The sequence below is a fragment of the Physeter macrocephalus genome, chromosome 11 (assembly GCF_002837175.3).
Source record: "Physeter macrocephalus isolate SW-GA chromosome 11, ASM283717v5, whole genome shotgun sequence".
In the NCBI taxonomy this organism is placed as follows: Eukaryota; Metazoa; Chordata; class Mammalia; order Artiodactyla; family Physeteridae; genus Physeter; species Physeter macrocephalus.
Genome location: NC_041224.1, coordinates 20115964 through 20140984, shown reverse-complemented (window position 1 = coordinate 20140984; position 25021 = coordinate 20115964). Strand labels below are relative to the sequence as shown.

Genomic DNA, 25021 nt, shown 5'->3' with positions numbered 1-25021 from the left:
GTGCTTTCACATACATTATAGTTTTCGATTCTTCAACAGTATCTTATATTCTTAATATTCTTAGCCTGTCACAAAGGCGCTGGCACATGAAAGGTGTTTAATAAATGTGTGTGGCTTAATTATGGAGTTAGATCATACACAATTTATCTTTATTTTATAGCTAAGCAGACAATCAGAAAGGTTAAACGACATGCTTGAGTTTACAGAGCAAGTCAAGGACAAATGCAGAGCAAAAAACCTTAATTTGGTGACCCCAAGATACCTCAACATTTTTTTCTTTCCCAAGGAGATTATGTAAAACAAGTCACAAATCTACTTCTCATTTGTTTTTTTCCAATAAATATTTGTTAATGTTTGGTGTTTAGTAATCTTTTTATATGACTCCCATATATTACACAATTACAGTCCCATAAAGTCAGGAGAAGTATTCCTAATTAAGCTATAGAGCTAATGAAATTGTAAGAACCTAAGAATATAAGTATAATTTTGTACTCCTGTTCAGATTAAATATACCAAAGCAAAGTTATAGGTTGGAAGGTAAGTGCAGTTCTTACTCTAATTAGTTGCTTTTAACTGATTAATGCCAGCTTTGTTTTATTTTATTATATTTTACATGAGTGAGAAGAAAGTTCTGATTTATTCAGAAACTACTAATAATTTTACTCAACATGGAGCAAAATTAGTATTTCATTGAATAAATTTTTGACACAAATTTCACTTTTATTACCCTCAAATGATTTATTCCAGTAGTTAATTATGTTTCTCTTAGTAACTCTTAATGTGCCAACTGCCCATACTAACCACTCAGATGACCTCCAATTCTGTCATGTTCTGTATGTAGTCATGTCTCCAACAGCATAATTTTTCACAGTGCAGACTGTGATAAATAATGATCAATAAATTAGAAAATACATTTGTACTTATAACAATCTTAATGAGATTGAGATAGGGCAGTTACTACTGCTGTTTGAAATAAGAGTAAATACAGATTAGTTCAAAGAATTTAATGATCCTTCACAAAGTCACAGTGTTCTCCTAACCATACTGGTGAGAGAAGTAGTGGGGACACAGATTCCTTTAAATAATTAAGTTACCTCTCCCAAGATTATAGCTCTGTATTATTCAACCAAAGATTTGAAATTATGTTTTAAGTTATAGGCCCTTATTCCTGCACAGCTGTTTATTTTAGTTAATTTCAAAGATACAGTTTACTTAGGATGGAAGTCAAAACACAAAAAAACATTGTTTTTTTCAAAAGTCTCCCCTCAAATTATCAACCATTCACTTTAATGCATTTTTCAATTTCAGGGTATCCATTTGTTTCTTTTGCATAGATTTAATTACCTAATGAAATTAACCATCTTGTCATCTATATTCTTAAGTATATTAATAACAGTTCTTTTAAAGTTTATAGCTAACTCTAATATCTAGATTTCCTATGGGTCTGTTTCTATCATCTCTTTTTTACTTTGTTTCTTTTTCTGTAGATTTTCATTCACTGGTCATGTCTCCTTGCATGTTAGGTAATTTTTGATCAAATGTTGGGCATTGTTTACAAAATAGTAAAGAGATGCTTTGAGGTTGTGGATGATATTTTCTTCTTCAAGGAAGGGTTTACTTTTTTTGTTAGGCAGTTAGGAGGGAACAGATTACTTACTACTGAGCAGAACTAAGCTCCTTCACAGTTGAGCATCGGCCCTTATAAAAACTGGTATATTTCTGGTTAGCCCTAACTCTTAGAATGTAGTCCTTCAGGAATCTCCACATAACGCCTGGGTAATTACTATGGACCTTTTGCCTTAGTGGTCCTGAACTTTGTGTTTTCCACAACTCCATGAGACTGCCTGAGTTCTGTTCAGATTTTCTGTGTCTAAATCTGGCTTATTAATTGTCAAATACCTTGAAGGGAAAGCAGTGTTGGTTTCACCTCTGTGATTTCCTTTCTTTGGAATCTTGGCTTTTCAGGTCCTTGTTCTTTGACAGCCACCTGATGCCTTCAACAGATGCTTTTCATATGTTTTTTATCTTTCCTGCTTGGTCTCAGTAGTAGAAATGGTCTTATACAAGTTTGTCTGCCATAACCAGTAGTCCCATTCATTTTTAAAAACAACCTCCAAATTTGTAAAACCTAACATTTATTGAGCTCTTCATATATGCTAGGCAGTGACCGACATGCTTAAAATTTGTCTCATATTATTCTCACAAAAACTAAGAGGTTGTCACTTTTATCATTTACAGAGAAGGAACCCAAAACACCCAGAGAGGTTAAGTAACTTTCCCAAAATTATGAAACAAAGATTCATCCAAGGGAATATGACTCCAGAGTCCATAGGCCCAACCGCTGTACCATAGTGCCTCCCTACAAGCTTCCTTTTCAAGAAATGGCTGTACTGCTTTATTCACTTTGATATCCCTGACAGTCTCTCCTGGTTAGTCATTGTTGTAGTGTAACTCAGCCACTTGAGAGCACAGGTAAGAATGGTTTGCCTTTCCACAGCACTTATTTTATTAATTTTTTTGAAAAATGAAAAGAAGTTGTGCATAAGTAAAAATAACAGTAAAAACATGTGTCCTTTCTTAGATAAATGGAATTTGGAAAAATCAAATTCCCGTTTCCTATTCTGTTAATACAAATAACTAGCTGTCATCCTAGAAACCTGATTCTTTATATTATTTTAAGTTACCATTGAATAGTGATGATTGTTTGCTTGATTACAATATAGACCTGAAATTCTTGGTCTCTTGGTAATGTAACAAGGAAACTACCTGTTCACAAGAAAGATATGATTCCAAACACATTGGAGATTTGAAATCAAATTTCTTATATTTCTTGATGCTGCCTATCCTAGTATATAAACTACCATATGTTAGAAGTTGCATTTCCTCTGACTTGTTTCATCTCTCTTCTCCTATTATATTTTAAATTTATTGTTACTTTAGGATACAGACTCAGGAAGGATGTGATTCATTTTGTGTCTATTGGAAATTTGATTAATTTTTTTCACCAGTTCATGGGAGGTACAGAGTGGTCATCAGTTTGAGACAATGCAATTAAAAAGTCACATAATCCTTCTACATGGCCACAGGGGAACTCATAGAGAATACATATCCCACCTGAGAGTCAGCCCACTTTATCCATTTTCTTGGTTGAATACCTTACTATCTCCTTCAGCAGCAAATTTTAGAGGAGGTCTGTATAGAGGAACTTTATTGTTTATTAAGTAAAATTACTTTTAATTACTTCTACCATTTAAGTATTTAATCCTAATGTTCCTTAGTGTAACATTTACTGTTTCTGTGGAAGAACGCATAGTTAATAAATCACCATTGCCAATTGGTTGTAGGTTTAACTGGCACCCTAAATGCGTTTTTAAAATTTATTTGAAGACTATTTCTCTTGTTTAAACTGTAATGACCCTTTATTCATGGTAATCATCCTGAAAGCATTGAAAGATGAACACTTGCTGAACTTGTAAAATTTATAGAAAAAAAATAATTCAAGGGAGTAAGAGAAAGCCAAAAAGAACTGAACAGTGAAACAATTGACATTTAGATATGAAGTGATTTGCCTTTATGGCTATTGCTGTATATGTGAGAATGTTTAACATGTGTTAAAATAATATATATGCATCCAGGAAACTATATATATATATATATATATATATATATATAATTTAACAAATGTATAATATAAGATTGAGAAAACCCAGATGACATGAAATGCTAATTATAAACTCTCAAGAAATAATTCCATAACTGAGAACAAGTCTCTGCAGAGGAAAGGAAAGCAAAATGGCTCTTTAATAAATTAAGTAAATGTCTCTCAAATTGTGTTTTCTAAATTGAGCATTTCCCAGAATGTGCTTTTCCCAATGCCTATTAGCAATGAAAGGCTCTGAGAAGAACAGCCACAAAGGTAAATTAACTTCATTTAACCCAGAGCTGATCAAACTTTTTTGACCTGGGAATGCATTTTTCATGGAACATCTATTACCACCACCCAGGAAGGGGTGGGGAATGTTGAATTAAAAAAACAATTCATGGTGCCCCACAACGGGAGAGGCCACAACAGTGAGAGGCCGGCATACAGCAAAAAAAAAAAAAGAAAAAAAAAAAAAACAATTCATGTGGTGCAGCCACTATGGAGAACAATACGGAGGTTCCTCAAAAAGCTAAAAATAGAGTTGCCATATGATCCAGCAATCCCACTCCTGGACATATATCCAAACAAAACTATAATTCAAAAAGATACATGCATCCTTATGTTTATTGCAGCACTATTTACAATAGCCAAGACATGAAAGCAACCTAAATGTCCATCGACAGATGAATGGATAAAGAAGATGTGGTACATGTATACAATGGAATACTACTCAGCCATAAAAAAGAATGAAATAATGCCATTTGCAGCAACATGGATGCAACTAGAGATTATCATACTAAGTGAAGTAAGTCAGACAGAGAAAGACAAATACCATATGATATCACTCATAGGTGGAATCTAAAATATGACACAAATGAACTTATCAACAAATCAGAAACAGACTCGCAGACATAGAGAACAGACTTGTGGTTGCCAAGGGGGAGGGTGTGGGGGGAGGGAAAGATTGGGAGTTTGGGATTAGCAGATGTAAACTATTATATAGTTTTGGATATGGATAAACAACAAGATCCTACTGTGTGGCACAGGGAGCTATATTCAGTATCCTGTGATAGGCTGTGATGGAGGGGAGTGTGAGAAAGAATATATGTGTGTATAACGGAATCACTTTGCTGTACAGCCGGGATTAGCACGGCATTGTGAATCAACTACACTTCAATAAAATTAAAAAAAAAAAAAAAAAAAGAAAGAAAGAATTCCAAAAAAAATGTAGACACAGATGATTTTATATCTTAGCACTTCCCTGTATTTTAAGTACATAAAGTTGTATCTACATGGCTTTATTTAGAATCTAATTCATTTGCATTTGCACTTTTTTTGTTATCTCACATATTAAAGCTCCCAATGTTTTAATTTTCTTTTATTTCCCATAGTGTAAGAAAATGACAAATTGAACCCGTTCTTCCTTTATAATGTTGTGAGCGAAAATAAATAAATAAAGTAGCAAGGAAGCAAGATCAATAATCTAGAAGAAATAATTGTAGAAACAGAAAGCTTGTTCTAATGCTGGCCCTGCCCCTAGCGGGTTATGTTGTCCTTGGACAAGGTATTTGATCTTCCTGGGTATGTTTTCTCCTTCCAAGCCCCACTTGCATTTAAGCTTTGAGGTGACGTGGAGAGGTTTGTTCTCCTGCCTGTATAGGCCATATCCAGCACCTGCTCTGAGGATTCCAGGACCAAAGAGATAATTTATCCCTAAGGCAAAAGGCCTCGTACTTTCCCCATGTCTCCCCAAACCCGGGGTGCAGTTTCCTAATCCCGTTCCTTTTCCCAGCCGTGTTTAGGCAAGTTCTCTTATGTAGCTAGAGTCCCAGATAAAGTCCCCATTATGGTTTTGACTATCTTGAGCCACGTTGCACAGGCTTCTTCAGGGGGCTCCTGCCTCACTATATTCTTTTATATGATGCTCCCACTCTAGTTTGTCAGTTCAGTACTGGGCAGTCCCTATATTAAAAGAGGGAGCTGTTTTTACTTATCAACTTCATGCTGTTGTCTCCTTCCAGATTTTCTATGGGGTACGATTGTGGAGATGGGGGTAAGAGGAATGTTAGATTTTATCTTTAACTTATGGCTCGCCTTTGCTTTCATGCCATCAAGTAAGTGCATTGCTCCATACCTAGCATATGAAAAGAGTTCAGAATCTGAAAGCTAGAAAGGGATTCAAATAATTGTGCGAAATGTTAACGATATTCAGGAAAGCAAATGGATGTTTTTATAATGTTAAATTTAACTGAAAGCCCTTCTATTCAAATGTAGTTTTCAGACAACTAAGCACTAATACTCAGGGCTTTATGCGTTGCTTTGAGCATGACTTTTTAAAACTGGATGCCCTACTGAGTAAAGAGAAGCCTGATCAGATGTTTAAGGGAGATAAGGTAGGAACTTAAGGGTTAAGTGAAGGTAAGAATGGTTAAAATTTTAAGCTTTGGGGTTTTTTTAAGGTATATATATTAAGGTCTTAGACACCACATTGCTGATTAGCAAGTTAACAAAAATGAGTTTAGATTAATTCTTCTCCAATTGCATCTGATAGGCATATGATTCATACTTGGGAGCACATACTCTGCAATCAAACCCTTGCTGAGATGCTGCACTGCCTATTAGATAGATAGCCGGGCCGTAATGGAAACGAATGAATGTTTTGGCAAGGTTTGCAGGGCAGAACAGAGAGAAAAAGAAAATTCTGTTCCCTGCGACTCAAGCAGCATGCTCTTATCCCCTTAACTGTTTTAGAGACAGACGTTCATATTTTCGGTATTGTTTCAGGCCCTTGTGTGCTGGAGAATGATACCACAGCACGGGAAAGAGAACAACTTTCGTCTTTGAACCTTCCTTCAAAGGCCAGCGTGCTCTGCCCTACCTTTACTGACTCCTAATATCATTTCCTACTTTAATTTTGTCTAGTTATTCCAACTTTGTTCTGTCTCTATACTTCATTTTCTTACTGTATCATTTATAGAGAAAAATTATACTTACTTAAATAACAAACTTATCTGTGTCTTGTGAAATGGAAGGAAAATTAAAACACCTTAAAAAAAGAATTTATAAATGCTTACATAAGCTGAAATGGAAGCATATTTTAACTGGCGTTAATTAATGCTCCTTTTCTATATCTATCCTGTGGAAACTCATTCTTAGAAATGTATGATTCATTACAAATCATACAGAGGCCGAGTGAAAATTTAGCTTTGCTTTAATTATAAAAAGGCAAGTATTACAGGCATTTGAAAATAATGAACTACATTTGTTTTTTAAGCTTGTGTAGTTCAGAGTTTGTATCATTTCAGATTGGCTTCCTGACATCCCCAGGAACTAACTTAGGAGACATTTTAAGGATGAATATGAATTTGTCGATAGGATAAAGGAGAGCTTCCATAAGCAGAGTTTTCAGAGTTTTTGTACTTGGGCATCATCCTTCGCCCCTGCTTCTTTGACTTGGGTACTTCCTATCCAATACAGAGTCCTCTATAGACTAGGGGACTGTGAAACTATGACAGATCCTTTCTTGCACACTTTTGGCTCTCCTTCTAGATAGTTTATTTATATACATACACACAATTGCTTTGTTGACATTAGTCAAAAAATAGTTCATGTTAAATGTGGTTTTAGCAGTGCTCCTTCCTGATTCAGCCTGACAAACGGCCTCTCATTATAAACTGTCACGGGAACCTGCAGTCTGGCCTGACTTGCTCACAGGGAGCTCACACAGCCCAATTACTTGGCTGCAGTAAGTGAGTGGATGAACCACCCTTATGCTGAACAACCCCACGCCTTTGAGGTTTTGCGGTAAACGGGTAACAGTCCAAGCAGGCAAAGTGAAAAAGATAGGACAGAATCAGGTGGAGAGAGGCAGACATGTTCCTGAAAGAAATCTAAGAGAAAGCCTGGACTTTGCCTCATTAATCTTTTACCAAATTAAGCATGTAATTCAATGGGCGAAAGTGTTTTTTTTCTAAACCTGATATGTAATCCTTTTATAAAAGGCTTGGGTGGCTTCTAGGAACATGTAGGGAATCAAAAGCTTCTTACACGTGTTCATGTTAATATTTAATCAGGATACAATGCCAGGGTTTTAGAAATTCTATGCTTTTATTCATGAACTCTATGAAATTTGGAAGAAAAGCATTTGAGTCCAGTGGTATTGCCATCATCCTTTTCCACTGCTTCCTGCCCTAGTCTCCTCCATCTCTGGAGGCTTCAGTACTGCTCTTCAGAGCCGTCTTCCCTGCACAAGCAGAGGACAGCATCCTCACAGCCAGCAATGGAAACAAACGCTGAAGGTGCACAACAATGTGCTGGCTCCGATGAAGAGCTCGACTCCATTTTTCCTGCTCTTAAGACCAAAAGTCTTGGTGACACTGTTGACTCTCTTCTTTTTCTCACCCTCCTTAAATCCATGGCCTGTTCATCCAGAATCATCTTCCTGTCACGCCAGCTCTTGTACTTATCACTTATCTAGTGTACTCCAAGCCACCCAATTCTCATCTGCCAGATGGTGATAACCCTTCTAACTAGTTTCTCTGTCTCCCTTTTCCCCCTCCAGTCCAGATTACACATCAGCTAGTGTGATCTTTTTCAGATGTAAGGGAATGTCCTTCTTCTGTTCAAAACGGTCTAACCTTTCCCCATACGACTTGGAATAAAATCCAGAGTCATTGCCGTGGCTTGCAGGGACTACATGCTCCCTCTGATCTGTCGTCACTACGTCCCATCTCCTTCAGCTCCAGTGATAACCTTTTATTTCCTAAAAGACAGCGAAAGCAATTCAGACAAGGCCTTTGCATGTCCTGGTCTCTCTACAGAGCTGTTCCCCAGATCTCCATATGGCAGGTTCTCCGACTACAGAAAAGTCACGTTATCACAGAAACCTTCTGTGACTCCTTCTCTTAAAGAGGCCCCCATCCCTCGCTGTATCTTCCCCATGTTTTCATTTCCTCCTTGGCACTTACCACCTCCTAGCATACTGTATTTTTTATGTTCACTTGTCTTCATGTCAGTCTCTACTCTCTAGAATGTAAGCTCTATGAGAGCGGGGGCTTTTTTGTTTTCTCCTATAATTCCAGTGTCTACAATAATACAGAGAAAATGTTCAACTAATATCTGATAAATATTATGAATGAATTCACCCTTATAATTCTTTTTGATCATTATTAACAATTTACTTGTTGAAGCTTGGGAAAATCTAGATCATTCAGTAGAATTAAATCGTTGAATTTGAAGTTTGAAAGAGTCCTTACAGGTCATCTACTGTCTTCCTAGAGGGTTGGCCAATTTACAATAGGATTATTTTCCGTGGACAAAAAACTCTCTGCATTGTTAGGTTACCCATTTTGATTTTGCGTGGATTTACCTTAAGTTAAATGAATCTAAATCTGGGTAAATTATACACCTTGGTCTTCATTTTTGGAATCCACAGGGAAAAGAATAAACTAGAAAATAAAAAGATACAGGAGAGTGAAAAAAAAGATGCAGAAAATGCATCTTTTCTACTGGAACTTTCCAATATTTCAAGTTTAATTGTACCTAAAGAGATATTTATCTGATTCCCAGAAACCTAGGAGGAAGAATGCTACTTCATTTTCTATACAGACACCCAGAGAAGTTTGTATTGGCTATTAGAGCTTTAGTAGAGAATGCATTGGTTAGTATTGCTGTGTAACAAATCACCCCAAAATGTAGTGGCCTAAACATCTCTATTTCTTATTTCTCACAAGATATAAGACTCTGCTGATCTCAGCTGGGCTCACTCATGTGTCACTTGTTAGCTGGTGGATTGGCTAGGGGCTAGTTGTTCAAGGATGACCTCTGCTAGAAAGAAAACATTCCTCCACGTGTCTCTCATAGATCTTCAGCAGGGTACATTCTCATGGCAGTGGCAGAAGTACCAGAAAGGAGGTGGAAATGAACAAACACCTTTTCAAGCCTCTCTTCTGCTTCAAGTTTGCTGTTGTCTTCTTTTGCCATATTACTGAGGCAGAGGCAGAATGGCAGAGGACCACCAAGTGAGAAGGCAGAGTATGGATAAAAAGAGGCCATGGACTGAGGCCATTAGTGCAGTCAATCTACCACAGATCAAATGCACAAGAGGACAGAGTTTGACTTAAAGATAAAATATAAAGTAAGGGAGTGAAAAGAAGGAAAGAGATGGAGAAAACAAATTAAAAATGAAAGATGGCTAGATAAGGGAAGAGATAAAGAGGGATAGAAGAGCTGGAGTAGACAATGTAAAGAGAAGAGAAGCTAGGATGTCTGCAGATCCAAGACATGTGACCTGGAAAACAAGCTCTCATATGATAATGTAATATTCATAACAATATAATAGAATTTTCCAATTGATAACAATATAAACGCAAGCTCTGCTTTGAGTATGGGAAAGAAATACAATTAATTACCACAGAATTATCTGGTAAAATATTTCATACCTTGCAGAGGAAAACTGCAGTCATAGATGTTATAAGAATGAAAGCAAGTAACAAATCCAGTAGCAAAGCTTTCATACTTACTCCTAAGCAGGCATCTATTAATGATGCTGTTTAAAAATTATGAGTTTGTCTTATTAGGATATACAAAATATAACTTGAATTGGACATTTTTTCTGTGGCTTTCTATCCCTTTGCCTTTTCTTCTTTCACTGTAAGTCTGTCTTAAATATAAATTGCACTTATATTAGCATTCTTCAACATGGAGTATAAACTGGGTAATAATATAATGTACCCAAAGAAAAGGGATTACATACATTGATACTGAGTATGGCTTAGCAATTACCATAAATAAATTATATCAGAGTTTCATTTAGTAAATGAACTTTTAGGGACAAAAATCTTGGTTTGATTTTGTTTCTGTTGTCCAAATATCAGAATACTTCTTAATGGTGGTTAAGAACTGGACACACTGATACAAAACTGGCAATACTACAACATTGTTCAAGAGAGGACTGATTAGTACATAAAAGGAAAATATCTTCCATTTACTTATTTTGAGATAATTCCACAAATTTCAGAAACATTAAAATTTCCTCTTAGTGTCAACAAAATAACACTTTTTACAACTTCATGATGTCAGGGGCAAAAATAAGCAGTACAGTCCTTATTACACCTTCTCTCCAAGTTATTTTCCTTCTTTTTTTAAAATTTACTTATTTTATTTATTTATTTTTGACTGCGTTGGGTCTTCGTTGCTGCGCCCAGGCTTTCTCTAGTTGCGGCGAGTGGGGGCTACTCTTCGTTGCGGTGCGCAGGCTTCTCATTGCGGTGGCTTCTCTTGTTGCGGAGCACGGGCTCTAGGCACGTGGGCTTCAGTAGTTGTGGTGCGTGGGCTCAGTAGTTGTGGCTCGCAGGCTCTAGAGTGCAGGCTCAGTAGTTGTGGCACATGGGCTTAGTTGCTCTGCAACATGTGGGATCTTCCCGGGCCAGGGATCGAACCTGTGTCCCCTGCATTGGCAGGCGAATTCTTAACCACTGCAACACCAGGGAAGTCCCCTATTTTCCTTCTTTTTTATTGCTATGCTGTTTATTATGGCTTATACAACCATGTCTGATCTAATATGATCTTTAATGAATTACCCACAGATGGCCCACAAGCTGCTTATTCTACTTAAAAGATTTGTTCGTGCATTTATCCTTCCATATTGTTTCTTGTCCCTTTATGTATTGAAGATGTTTTCATCCCCATTTTCATTTCTATAAAACTGGTAGTAAAGATTGTAATCATATCTCCAATGATTCTTTTCTAAATCTAGAAAAAAACGGCTCCAAGAGTTTGTCTCATTTATAACTGTTGTATCATGTTTAATATATTCTCAGTGTGTCCTAATTTTTTAAAACTGTACACATTATAAATGTCTATAATATGCAGCTTTGGGCTCTACTGAGGTTTAAATTTAGGAAATATGACCTTGAACTGACCCATAATAATTCATAAGTTTTCCATATGAGTTTTAACCAGAATAGTGAAGTTTGACATCCATTAAGAAACATTGCCGGGCTTCCCTGGTGGTGCAGTGGTTGGGAGTCCGCCTGCCGATGCAGGGGACGCGGGTTCGTGCCCCGGTCCGGGAGGATCCCACATGCCGCGGAGCGGCTGGGCCCGTGAGCCATGGCCGCTGAGCCTGCGCGTCCGGAGCCTGTGCTCCGCAACGGGAGAGGCCGCAACAGTAAGAGAGGCCCGTGTACCGCAAAAAAAAAAAAAAAAAAAAAAAAAAAGAAAGAAACATTGCCAAATTTCACTATATATTAATCAGCAATGATATTGTTACATATATATTTAGGAATGCACTTATTATCTTTCTCTAGGTTTTATATTTATAAGGCCACTTGTAAACAAGGATTTTTTAAAACTATGAAAATGAATATATAATAGAGTCTTTGAGGAAAACAAATGGTACAAAAAGAATCTCTAGCTCTGTAATGATAGCCCTCACTATGTGCGTTCATGGTGTGCCTGTATGTGTGAGAAGTTTTCAGTATTCAGCATCAGTTAGATTCTCCGAGAATCTGTTGCTTTCATCATCAAGTAGCCCTGTCTGTAGGACCAGAACTCTCTTGTCACCTTAACCCATCGAATAGCACTAAACAGATGTTATTTTTAGGTATTGTATGTTTTTCTTCTCTAATATTTCCTGCTCTCTCTCTTCCTTCATCTCCATAATCTAATTTTATCCATTAAACAAGATGGTCACATTCCCCGCACCTACCCCAAATGAAATTCAAATCTAACTCACAGCAATCTGTTTTTTCTTTTCCAGATTCCTGTCTTGGTCACACAGATAAGTTCGACCAATCACCCAGTGAAAGTGGGGCTGTCAGATGCATTTGTCGTTGTCCACAGGATCCAGCAAATTCCCAGTACGTAGAAGAAGGGTAATGGCAGAGTCTGAGCCTGCTGTGGGGTAAATTTAAAGGAGATTGATCTAGGGCAGATGTGACTCTTTGAACAATCGAATCACTTAGCTAACTGCTGCTTGTTAATTATATTGTTTGGCTTGTAAGTCTTTTTGGCATTTGCTATCTCTCTGTTAGTGTTGAGCTAATAATTTAGATGAAGTGAAGTGAAGTAGCCAAGCCAAGAGAATTTGGATTCTTTGGAATAGGTAGCTTGGTTGTGCAGATATATTTCTTTTATTAATAGGAAGAAGAACGTAAAAGAGTGACAGGTTATTTGATTGATAGGTGTATGATTGTTTATTTCATTTAAATAAATTTATCAGCAAGAGAACAGCCTTGTACTGTTTCATGTTTAACATGTTTGTATAAAACTGTTTGAGAGTCTAAAGGAAGATTTTCAAAAAGTATAAACTGAGGTTAAAAAAATCTTGATGGAGCCATACCTACCACACAACATATTTTATTTTCTTTGTTTAAATCATTTTTGCCTATCTAATCTAGTTTACATTTGTAGAATAAAAACATCTATGTTACTTTGGGCATCTGTTCATCATATTAGAAATCCAAATCGTAACTGCTATTTGTAGTAGTTCTGATCATGTAAATAGCCATCTTTTGAAAGCTTCTGTTTTTTTGAAACCTCCTTCTAGTTCAAGAACAGCCCTGAGGGTTGCTTGGGTATGTTAGTACCAAAGGTGACTGTTTGTGTCCTAGATGTACTTATGTAAAGCAAGAGGTTCTGATACACCTCAAGATTAGATCATTCCTTTCCCTTTTGCTCAAAGTTCCTGAGCAAAATTCTTTATTTCATTATAGTGGTAGACTTAATTTATCACATGCATATGCTCTTTGGTCTTGACTTGAACTAACTCTGTTTATGTCATCTCAAATATAGAAAGTAAATGAAGTGGAAATTAGACTTTTCAGAGCAGAGGGTTGGCTGGAAACATTATAGGGGTTATCTTACAATTACGGTTTAGAATGACATTCACATGTGGCAGTTCTGCTTGGTGAAGACCGTGAATCTTCCATGGCTGTTTCTCCTTGTTAGCTGAGAATTTGCAGGAGGTAATATTCCAGCCACCTGTTAAATCAAGGCAGATTTTCCAGAAACAAACCTGTACTGTGAACAAAGCAGAGATATATCCTTATGTGTAGGCAACATAAAGACATCCTGACAGAACTCTTAGTCAAGGGGCTGAACTCTGGGAGAGGCCAAGTTGACTTCTGTGTGAGGAGGAATGTTCTCACATTCTTCCTTTCAGAGGAGTTCAGTCAAGCATGACCTGAGTCCATTACTGCACAAGTAAAACAATCGCTAGTTTTAGTTTATTTGTGGCTTCTTTCATCCCAGAAAGAATTTTATTTGCAGCTTCCTCAGAAGGCATCTTGGCCCACATTGATGTGCTGATATATTATTGTTTAGAGAAAAAGACCCACCAATGTACAAAAAAAAATTTTTTTACAAATGTATTGTAATATTCAAGTGTTGTGTCAGAACTGAGACGTGATAAAATTGTACTCAGACTTCAGAGTCCCAAAATGCAATCTTGCACCCCTTGTTATTTTGTAACAGGGTGACCATTATGTTTAGAGGGGAAAATATCCTTCTCAAGTATAAATTTCATTGAATAAATTGGAAAAATTAATCTGAATTTTGAGAACAGATTATGTCTAAAGTTTGGGAGTCAGCATTCATCTAAAGAAAGTACTCAAGCTTTGAGTTCAGGGAGAAGCTTCTCTCAGGCAGGCTATGTGCTGGAGTGACATTTACATTTCCCGTTGACCTCACTGTCACCTTGAGAAAATTTGCCAGGAAGGAAAGGAAGTCTTGAGTTTCTAATCTACTCATCCCTGCCATTAGATGGGACTGTATTTCAGCAAGAACATTGGAATTGATGTGTTCTACTTTAAAATCTTTGGGGGAACAGAAAAATTTTAATCTCCTTAAAAATCTGTTCCCACATTTATCAGGTGTAACAGTGTCTGTTACAGGAGGTTCTGTATAAGAGGAAAGAGATGGTTGCATGGCTGCATTGTATTCTCAGCTGGAAAAAAAAAAAGGCATACTTGTTTACTTCAGACATTAGGCTAACCCAAGAATATCATAATACAAGTTATACAAGTATCATTTTTTCCTGAGAAATCAGATGATTCCTGGAGATCAGTATGTTACTTGTACAATTAGAATTTAGATAAATATTTAAGTCCTTTTCAAGATTCTGTTCCCTTTTTTAATAACCTTCATTATTAGGAGTCATCCTCATAGGGAATTTAAATCTTTCATCTCTGTTACCCCTTTTTCTTCTCCTGAGTGAATTTAGGGAAAAACTGATCATTATCCTAAGTAATGGGCGGCTTGCTTTCTTCTGTACTCCAAGGTGCATTATTACACAGGACCTTGTTCTCATAAGATCAATTTTCTGTTCTTTAAATCATTTTGGTTACATGAGTTATAGAACCTAGATCCTTTGCTTAATCTAGCCATGACAACATGGGGAAAGTGAGCCACAACGTTGAGAGTAATTTTTCCCAGTGGGACCTCAGTAGTATACCGTTCTTATCAGATTTGGTGAAGGTTTGGTAGAGCATTAAAAAAGCTTTAAGGCAAATTGAATTTGTTTATTACGAAGATTCCTCCCCCCCGCATCATAACATCAACAACAAAAAAATTGTTTTTCAGTTTTTAAAGGCTTCCAAATAATAAATGTTTTCCATGTAACTTTCAGGCATAGTTTATTAAAATAGCCTTTACCTTTCAAAAAAGATTAGGTGATCTGATAGTTTAAAATATCAAAGGGAATTTAGGCATTGTTAGTAAATCAGTAAATAGTTCTGAGGTTACAAGGGGATTCCTTTGCTCCTTCAAAAAAATGAAAAATGTCTATGGTGAAATTAACCCTTATATTAAAAAAAGAAAAAGAAAAACTAGCTAAAAGTCCAGAATGTATAAGGGATATTGTAATGTGAATACTGGTCATGAGACCTTGAACATATTATTTAATTTCTATAACTTTCTTTATATGCAAAATGACCATCTTAGTACCTAAGATACAATATGTGTATAGCATGTGGTACCTGGCACAAAGTAACACTGTATTTATATTTACTTGTATTACTTATTCATCGGCATCTACATTGTTACTTTAAAAAGACAGTGATACTGACTGAGGTGTCCACACCCAGGCCCAGTGCCCATGAGAGTGAGGCCACAGGGGATTTCCACTCAAGGACACCTTGACACTCTCTCTGAAACTCATTCTTTCTGACCGTGACATCATTTGTTTCTTAACGTATTGTTGTCTGTCTGTCCATGTGTATGTATATCTCTGTATCACCTTCTGTTTTTCGTAAACTATTTTGTAGAACTTTAGAAACAGAAAAAAAAAAAGTATAGAGATCATCCAATTCAATCTTCACAGGTACAGATGTGAAAGACAGGTCTACATACAATGACCTTGTTTATTCATTACAGAAATACAAGTGTAAAAACATACTTGGGATTATAAGCATAGTCCATATTAATTCAGAGGAATTGGTAAAATAATAGAAAACTCAAAGAAGGAAATTAAATTGCCTGTAAACCTACTACAGAGAGATAACAATCAATGTTTTCATATCTCTGCATCCAATCTTTTGTTTATATAGTGTATACACACACAAACACACACACACACACACACGGTAAGAAAATTGGCATTATCCTATAAATATTTTTGCCACCTGTTTTTCGTATAATATATACAACACGTTTTTCCTATACTGCTAAATACCTGTGTAAATATGGTCATTTATAGCTGCAACAAATTCCTTTGTTTCATAATTTGTGTAATCTGTTTTCAGCACGGGTTTGTCATGTAGGTTGCTTTTCATATTAATTGTCAGTAAAACAGCAGTGCTAAACATCCTTGTTTTTGAATTTTTACTCATATCTAATCCATGAAAAATGAATATGTAACTATGGAATGTTAATGAATTTTTATGTATTTTGACAGATTGCTTTCTGTAAGGGTTGTACCAATCTACTCCCCCACCAGCATTGTATCAGATATCCCATTTCCCCAAATGCTCTCAGACACTACTATCATTTTTTAAACTTCTCAAATTTGATAAGCAGAACGTGATATTTCATTGTCGCTCTAATATTCTCTTGATTACCAGAAAGTTCTAACATTGTCATATATTCATAGGTCATGTGTAATTGCCATAATTTCTTGTTAAGTAGCTCTGCTAAGTAATTCTTTCTCAGCCTCAGCTCATGTCCCTCCATATTTTTTTCCGCAGTGTGCGGAGGCCTTCCTGGGTAAACCTACAGTGCTCTCTAGGACTGTTCTACTTGTTTGTTTCTCTCTCCTCCCATTTAACGTTTTGAATTTTGATCTTAATCTCCACAGTGCTGACCTTCCCCATCATCCCTCACCTTTCTTCCACCCTCTGAGCTTAATGAGCATAACATTTCCAGCAAGAAACCCAGAAAATCCGTTCATGCCTCCATGGTCCGTTTATTTGGAAACTTAAGGCTATGTCATTTCAGTAATGTGAAAGTTACTTTAACACACACACGCAGAATTCTTGTGCTAGAAACTAATCTGGAAAGCAGCTGACCTAACTTGAAATGGTTCTACTACAAGTTATGATAATGGCAATTTCTGAATCCCTTAGAATACTCCACTTTTTTCTTCTCACCAGCATGCATTATCTGGTTCTTTCTTAACACCAATCCCTTTCTCATCTGCATCTGCTGTTTTAAATTTATTGACATTGTGTATGCTACAGTGTGCCTTTGCTTTTTGGTTATTATTATTCACAGCTCAATAAGAAACATTAGCATTTTCAAAAATAAAACTGACAACTAATTTGGAGAGAAAACATATTTTAAAAATACTTAGAGATGTAGGGAACTCTTTGAGGAACATTGTATATAGTTTGCCATACATGGTCTCTTTATGAGCTTACAGACCAGGAAGCAATTTCTCAAAGAACTTGATCAAAATTATGTTCACAGACTGAAAAAAAAAAATAACTTTAGCAAACAGAAACAGAGATGCACTTTTATTACGCAAAATGTCTTAAGCTTTAATTCTCAAAAAATAGTAGTATAGACCAGTACTGTCCAATAGAACTTTCTGTGCTGATGAAATGTTTTAAATCTGAATTGTCCAATACGGACTTACTAGCTACATGTGACTACTATGCACTTAAAATGTGGCTAGTGAAACTGGGGAATTGAATTTTTAATTGGATTCAATTAATTTTAATTTTAAGAGTTATGTATGACTAATGGCCACCATACTGAACAGGGTGACAGTGGACCATATACACATGTTTAAATAGAACATTAAGTTTCAAATATAATTTTTACATTAACCTACTTTTTACTTCTTTGCCTTCTGAAAGGCCTTAGAATTTTAGATAGTATTCAGTGATACATTTTCAAATTTAAGCATTTCACTTTAATTGATTTTGCCCATAAAAAAATTGTAATTTTGGATTCAGTGGTAGGATACATCCATTAGAATTACTTAGCAACTAAAATAAAAGAACATGTCGACAAACTATGGAAGAAACAAATAGTCTTGGAAAAACATGACTTGTTTTTCTTAACATTTTACACACCCCAGTTAAAGCTCTTTCAGAAGAACTGAGCCTCACCTGTTATTTTCAAAGTTATCAGGGTCTTTTCATTCATTTAAGGACGGATCGCTCTACAAATCCTTCAGGAAATTGTGTCATCTTACCTTGTCTTTCCTCAAAATGGAAAACACTTCAAACTTATTCATTTTACAGAAGATAAAATTGCTTCTCTTTACCACACAGCTTCATTAGGTTCTTCTGTTGTCAAGTACACACTAGCTCACTCGAGGCTCAACAAAAGGAAGAAGAAATAGAAATCATGACATTTTCCCCATAAAGTATCCTCTCACAAAACTCTTCCAAGATAGATAGCATTATGCAAAGTGATATTTTATTGCTTTAATACATACATTTCTAGCATACCTTATTTGATTGATCTTGATTTTTCAAAAGAAGCAAAAATTTAAGAATTTTCTGGATATTATAAATCACTGATTAATTTTGACATATTTGAGAATTTTGGGGGGGAATTTCTATGAACACAAAAGAATAATGAGAGGAAAATATGAGAGGTTCCGATTAACACCTCATGGTCACCTAAATTTTACGTTGCCTTTTCCAATGCTGAATTATATTATTTTTTAATAGAACTATAGGGAGAATTTTTTTTTTTTTTTTTTTTGCCACACTACACGGCACGCAGGATCTTAGTTACCTGACCAGGGATCTAACCTGTGCCCCTGCAGTGGAAGCGCGGAGTCTTAACAACTGGACCGCCAGGGAAGTCCCAAGAATTTTTAAATGTTTGAGGCAAAAGCATCTTCTAATTGTAAATGCTTTATTTCACAACTCCAACCAGCTAATTCTGGTAATGCATTGCATTTTCGTGTGGGAAGCTTATAACTTCTATAATAGTGCACTTTTTCTCTCAAGAGTCTCTTTTTTCCTGAGTCTTTATGCTGGGAATGAACTTGTAGTTGTGCAATACATGCTATTTACATTAACGAGTACTCTCAGTAAATGGTGCTGTGTGCAGGGCTCAGTGGGAACTAGTAAAGAAAATAAGAAATAATCCTTTGGGACCAGTCATTAAGCATTGACAACACATAAATAAGGAAATGTTAGCTAATCATTTACTTGACAATCCAGACAAAATATTAAAATATTTATATAAAGAATCAGACAATTGAGGAAATTACTCATACATTCTCTGTGTGAATGTTAATTTTCAAGACAGACAAGTAAACTAGATCATGGCTAATTATGCCACAGGGTACTCATTAAACTGTTTTCATTTGAGCTAGAGTGGATATTGATTGGAGAGGATTCTTGGTGTTTCCATACAATCACTCTGTCCCTCCTGCTGATATTGCTTAAAATGTCTAAAAACATGCAATTCAATAGTTACACTTTGAATCATATCACCTTAAGATTTTGATTACTGAATTTTATTCTCTATGTGTTAGCTGCTCAGAGATTTATTTCATTTCATTTTTTAAAAAATTTTAAAAGCCCCTAATGGTTATTATAGTTGATCTCGGTTTTGTAAAGATGCAATAAAACAGTTGAAGCTGTATCACCACAGCTAAGGTACTGAATGTTTGGTTCACCATTATTTTGGCTAACTTTCTAAAGACGCATGAGCTAAATACATTTCTGGAATCAAATGAAAGCTTCTAGTATTGGCAGGAGCTACCAGTAAATACATTCCTCATTACTTGTTTTTGACAGGGAGATGTATGATACACAACAGAAATGACCATTTGGAAGTTGTCATTAATTGGCAGGTCATCAAACAAAACACGTTCTCATTAATTTTGCTTTTATTAAATTCATCTCCTCCCAATAGTTGGAGTTATCTGAGCAGGTGATAGAACTAGCATGGCAAAAATGTCACTCCTTCCCTTTACCCCATTTGCATGATCAATAATTAAACTCCCAGAGGCTCCACAGTCATGTCCATAGTTTGAACTTTTCAAAGTGTAGTGTGAAGTTAAAAGAAAACTGGTATTTTAAGCACCTACTAATATGATACTGTGTGAACTTTAGTATGAAGAAGACTCAGAAACCCCCATCACAGTGATCTCATGGCAAGTCTATATTATTTATTTATTTCCAAAAACTAAATTGTTTGGCAAAATGCATAGGAAAGCACGTGTCCTCGTTAGACAAAGGCAGAAACTGAGTAATCGTTTCAAATGCCTTAAAAGTTAAAAAAAAAAAAAAGGAAAAAGAAAAGACATTATTCATGTACCTCAAGAAACCTTACTAAATATCATGAAATTTCTCTAATGTTGGATAAAGTTTGCACTTTGAAAATTATATATGCATCTTTCGCTTATACCAAAAAGATGTGAATTGGATTAACATTTTTGATCAGTGTTTCCCAATCTGAGAAACCTGAAGATATATTCAGTGAAGCATTCCTAGCATTCTAGAAGCATTCCTTACCTCCAAAGAGTTCACTTTGGACCACTCCCCCTCTTCCTCTTCTGCAGTAGAATTTCATTGTGAATAATCAGAAATGGGTGAAAGAATATGAGTGGAGAGAAACAGAAATATGTGTAGGTTGTGAGTAAATGTTTGACTTTCCTCCTGGATGTGTAGGTATCTACATTTCCTGAGCACTGTTACTAAAAGAGAGCTTGCTGTCTTCTGGGCGCCACACTCCTGTTTTATGTCCTAGAGGAGATCATTGTTGGTCTACTTACTTTAATCAAAATTTAACCTTCCCTAATATAAGAGGGGAAACAAATTCCTAGAGGCCTGATTTCAGGGCCTAGATCTATAGAAATTAGATCAGTACATGCAGCATATAACCAGTATGATCTATGGTTGCCATATTGATATTGGACAAAAATTATATCTGACATTTATTGAACTTACAATGTGAAAGGGATTATTCTAAGCAACTTTCATTTACTATCTCATTTTAATTCTCAGAACAGATCTGTGATATAGGTACTATTATCTCTATTTTATAGGCGAGGAAAGTGAAGCATAGAAAGGCTAACAAAAGAGCCAAAGTTCATGCAGATACCAAGTAGCAAGCCTGGGACTTGAACCAGACTTTTCAAATGCATGCATTATTAACCACTATGACATATGACTTCCCCACGTTGGATACTATGATATTTTTTAAATAATTTATAGCTTCCCAAATAATTCCTGGTAGATATAATAGTATTCAGGAAATGCATTCCTGTCGTTATAAGCATTCCAAGAGCTAGGTAAAATACCAATAATATCAATTTTCCATTTACATTTACCTAACTCAAGCAAGCTAATATAGTATAAGGCTCAGGTCTTTTTTTAAAAGTAGATTTTAAGTATATATCATCAACGTCTTTTTTTGTTATAAAATACATTTGCTTGTATTTGTCTGATTTTTACTTATTAAATTTCTTGTCAAAGTCTCCATCTAACCTATTCCTCAGGAACACCACTGGATTCGCTGATGAATTATTATAAATTCCTGCATGCAATATAAGTGCTAATTATTAACATTCCTTGGATATGACACTGTACATTTAATAGCACTACTGATTTTTTAATGATTTAATTTCTGTCCTCGAGTTTATTGAAGAAACTTATTCTAAACCTTTAAAGCAATCAGACTCTTATTCTGGCTAAACCAGCTTTACTTAGCCTGAAAAATTTTTAGTTGCTACCCATTCCTAAAGGACTCACTTTAGTTTTAGCTTCAGAGAAGTGGGGTCATCTTACCTTCTTGATTTCATATGTCAAAATCTTTCAAAATTTATAAATCTATCAAGAAAATGTCTTAAGCATACTCTGAATGACAATGGGTTTGAGCCCTGCTAATGAAGTGAGAAATTTGAGACCCTAATCAACATTTTCAGCTTCCTTGATGAAAATGCTGCTGGGTACAAGAGTTGCAGATTTTGATAATCCACCTTTTTATAGGGTTTGATTATTTTAAATTTTTATTTTAAAACCCCATCAGGTGAAACACTTATAATTCTACATTCATTATTAAAACGCAGTTGTTTTATAAGTGAAGAAATGTTGAAAGTGGATTTTTTTTTCTACTCTCCATGCTGTGTTTTGTTTTTACAGATGTTCGAAGAAGAACAATTTATGAATACCACCGAGTAGAACTACAAATGTCAAAAATCACCAATATTTCAGCTGTGGAGATGACCCCATTGCCTAGTAAGTTAACATGTAAACATAGCTAGGTGGGAAAAATGATTTGCAATTTGTATGATCTGATCTTTTTATGCATGGGTCTTTTGATCCTGCGTGTATATGGGGATGCGCGGGTGATGTTAATTTTGGCAGAGCAGTCTTTTTTTTTCTCTCTCTCTCTCTGTCCATGTTGCCAATTAGTCCTGATGCATCCATTCTCTCGTGTTTCCTAGCGTGTCTCCAGTTTAATGGTTGTGGCCCCTGCGTATCCTCTCAGATTGGCTTCAACTGCAGTTGGTGTAGTAAACTTCAAAGGTAAAAGACAGTAATGCAAAATATTTTAAAACTTTATGAAGACTTGTTCTACTCTTCCATTGAATTTTGAATGTGTCAGGTGTGTTGACTGGATATACGTGAACAGATGTATATGTGTTAAACAAAACACCAAAATGCAGAAAATGCTCAGACGTGGGAATTGTAGTATTTTCCTTCGATTGCTCAAAGTGACCATGAACCTTTGTAGTCCATAAGATAATTATCTGACATAGATTTATAATTGCCATGGGGCTTAAGATAGATGATGATTGTGATTGATGAATCTATAAATTGCTTCTGTTGGTCCATATTCTTCAGAAATCATGGTATGACATATCTTCACAATAACAAGGATGGTTTATGCATAATCACATTAACATTCTTAGCAAATTCCTATAAATATCTCAAAGGTTACTAACCAAGATTAGAGGTGTAGTCTGAGGCTGAGGAATACAGTGACGCTAACTGGACTCTACATAAATAGAACGTGCGGGTTGGGCCTGGGTTGTAAATAACTGACTTTGACACTTAAGCTGAATCACTTGGTTGTGTCGAAGAGGTTTACTGATTTTCATGAATGGCAAAGAGAATTTTTCAGTCCGTAGAGCTTTTCGGAGACTGGATGCTCATTTGTTGGAAATGCAGAGTGAAGACGTTTAAATGTGTTTTATTTACTCAACCATTTTGTGCAGCAGTTAGGTCCCAAGCGCTGGGAAAGCAGCAATGATTATATAGATGTGGTCCCTGCCCACCATGGAGCTTCCAGCCTGTCCGGGAATAAGTCCCCTCTCACCTGCAGAGTCTATGAAAAATCTGCTTCTTCCTCCAGGAGAACTGAGTCTTCAAGTGTGTGCACGTTCCAGCAGAGCTTTCTGTTGTATGAGAAACCGGTGTCTTATCATCTTGCTGCAGCCTTTGCTGTAAAGATAGGGACATGTTCAGGACTACTTTAAAAGTTATTGAAGTATAAAGAATAGAATGCCAATTCCTTGATAACAAGCTATGGGAAACGTGTGTGACCTGCTAACTTTGGGACACCACTACAGTATTTCAGGTAGAGCAATATTATTTACTATAACTGCTGTTTTATTTTCAACTTAACATGTTGTTCCAATAATTTCCTTTGTGCAACGAATTTCAAATAATGAAAAAGCAAGCAGGCGATCACCATTCTTAAAAGTAGATTTTTAACTTGGCTATATCTCCAGAGTGGGAAGAACTGCTATAAAATTAAGGATTTGTAGTCATTTATATTCAAATACTGCTGACATGCCACAAATTACATGCATATCAGAAGTTAGTCAAAATCTGTTTAGATAATGACCAAAATGAATCTAAAGAGATGGCATTTTAATAGGTATATTTTAGTAACACTGATCTGAGACATGAAAAACGCCCAAAAGAATTAAGTAAAAGGTCCTGGTTTGGGGTACGTATCTAATTGAAGTTCCAGTTCAGTGGTCAACTCCTCTGAGAACGTTCCCTAAACCATGAGTCTGTGTGAGGCGCCCAACCCCTGTGGTTCTAGGCATCCTGCGCCAACCTCCATAATTAGCATTTAGCGCGAGGCTTACGGACATTTGTCACTTGTCTGTCTCCTCTGCTAGGCTCTGGGTTTATTAAAGGTGAATTGTCCTTACATCTCCACAGCCTAAGAAAGTACCTGATACTGCAGAAAAATGAACGAGTGAATGAATGATGGCTAGGTGCCAAAGGAAGGAATCATGATTTGATTTGTCTGGGAATGAAGGGTCTCCCAGGATGAGGCACTTTCAGAGCTGAAACCAGGAAAGTTGAGGGAAAACCAGGACGAGTTAGCTACCCCAGCTAGGGTACTATTCAGACAATCTCGACTGAAACAATGTCATTATAAATGAAGGTTTGGGACACTAGTCTAGAAACCTACCTTCCACTAACCATTTCATTATTTTTTTTAAATATTTTTGGTGGAAATATATGTTTAAAGCTCCAGACAAGCAATTTTGACAATCGAAACACATCCACAAGTTGCAAACTGCTTTATACTGTCAATGCTCCCATTTTCTTGAGAGTTTTCTCTGCCAGACATTGTTCCAGGAATTTTCAAATATATTTACTTCACATAACGTTTTTATAGAGGAGGAAACTGAGGCTTCAGTTATTTGTGCAGGGTTTCAGAGCTCTTAAGTGATAAGTTTGGAATTGAAACTCGGTTTGTGTGCTTCCTGGCCTGCCTTTTTGATGCCTTACACCCAGCAGGCTGCAGGTGCACTAAGCAACTTAATCTTAACTGCTTCCTGAAAAACAGTAGACATGCTACTGAAAAAATAAATATTTCTATAATTGTGGGTGCAAGAAAATTGCATGGTTTTGAAATTGGCGTAAAAAGCATGTAGAAGAGGGCTTCCCTGGTGGCACAGTGGTTGAGAGTCCGCCTGCCGATGCAGGGGACACGGGT

At 36.2% G+C, this 25021-nt stretch overlaps 1 protein-coding gene across 1 annotated transcript in view; it reads left to right on the top strand.

The window, feature by feature from the left end:
* PLXDC2 (plexin domain containing 2) overlaps nt 1-25021 on the top strand; it is a 406618-nt gene that overhangs the window by 279630 nt on the left and 101967 nt on the right. Inside the window, exons 7-9 of the mRNA XM_007108130.4 lie at nt 12405-12504; nt 22198-22293; nt 22503-22584. Coding sequence (XP_007108192.1) covers nt 12405-12504; nt 22198-22293; nt 22503-22584 — 278 coding nt within the window. The remainder of the gene's footprint in view (nt 1-12404; nt 12505-22197; nt 22294-22502; nt 22585-25021) is intronic.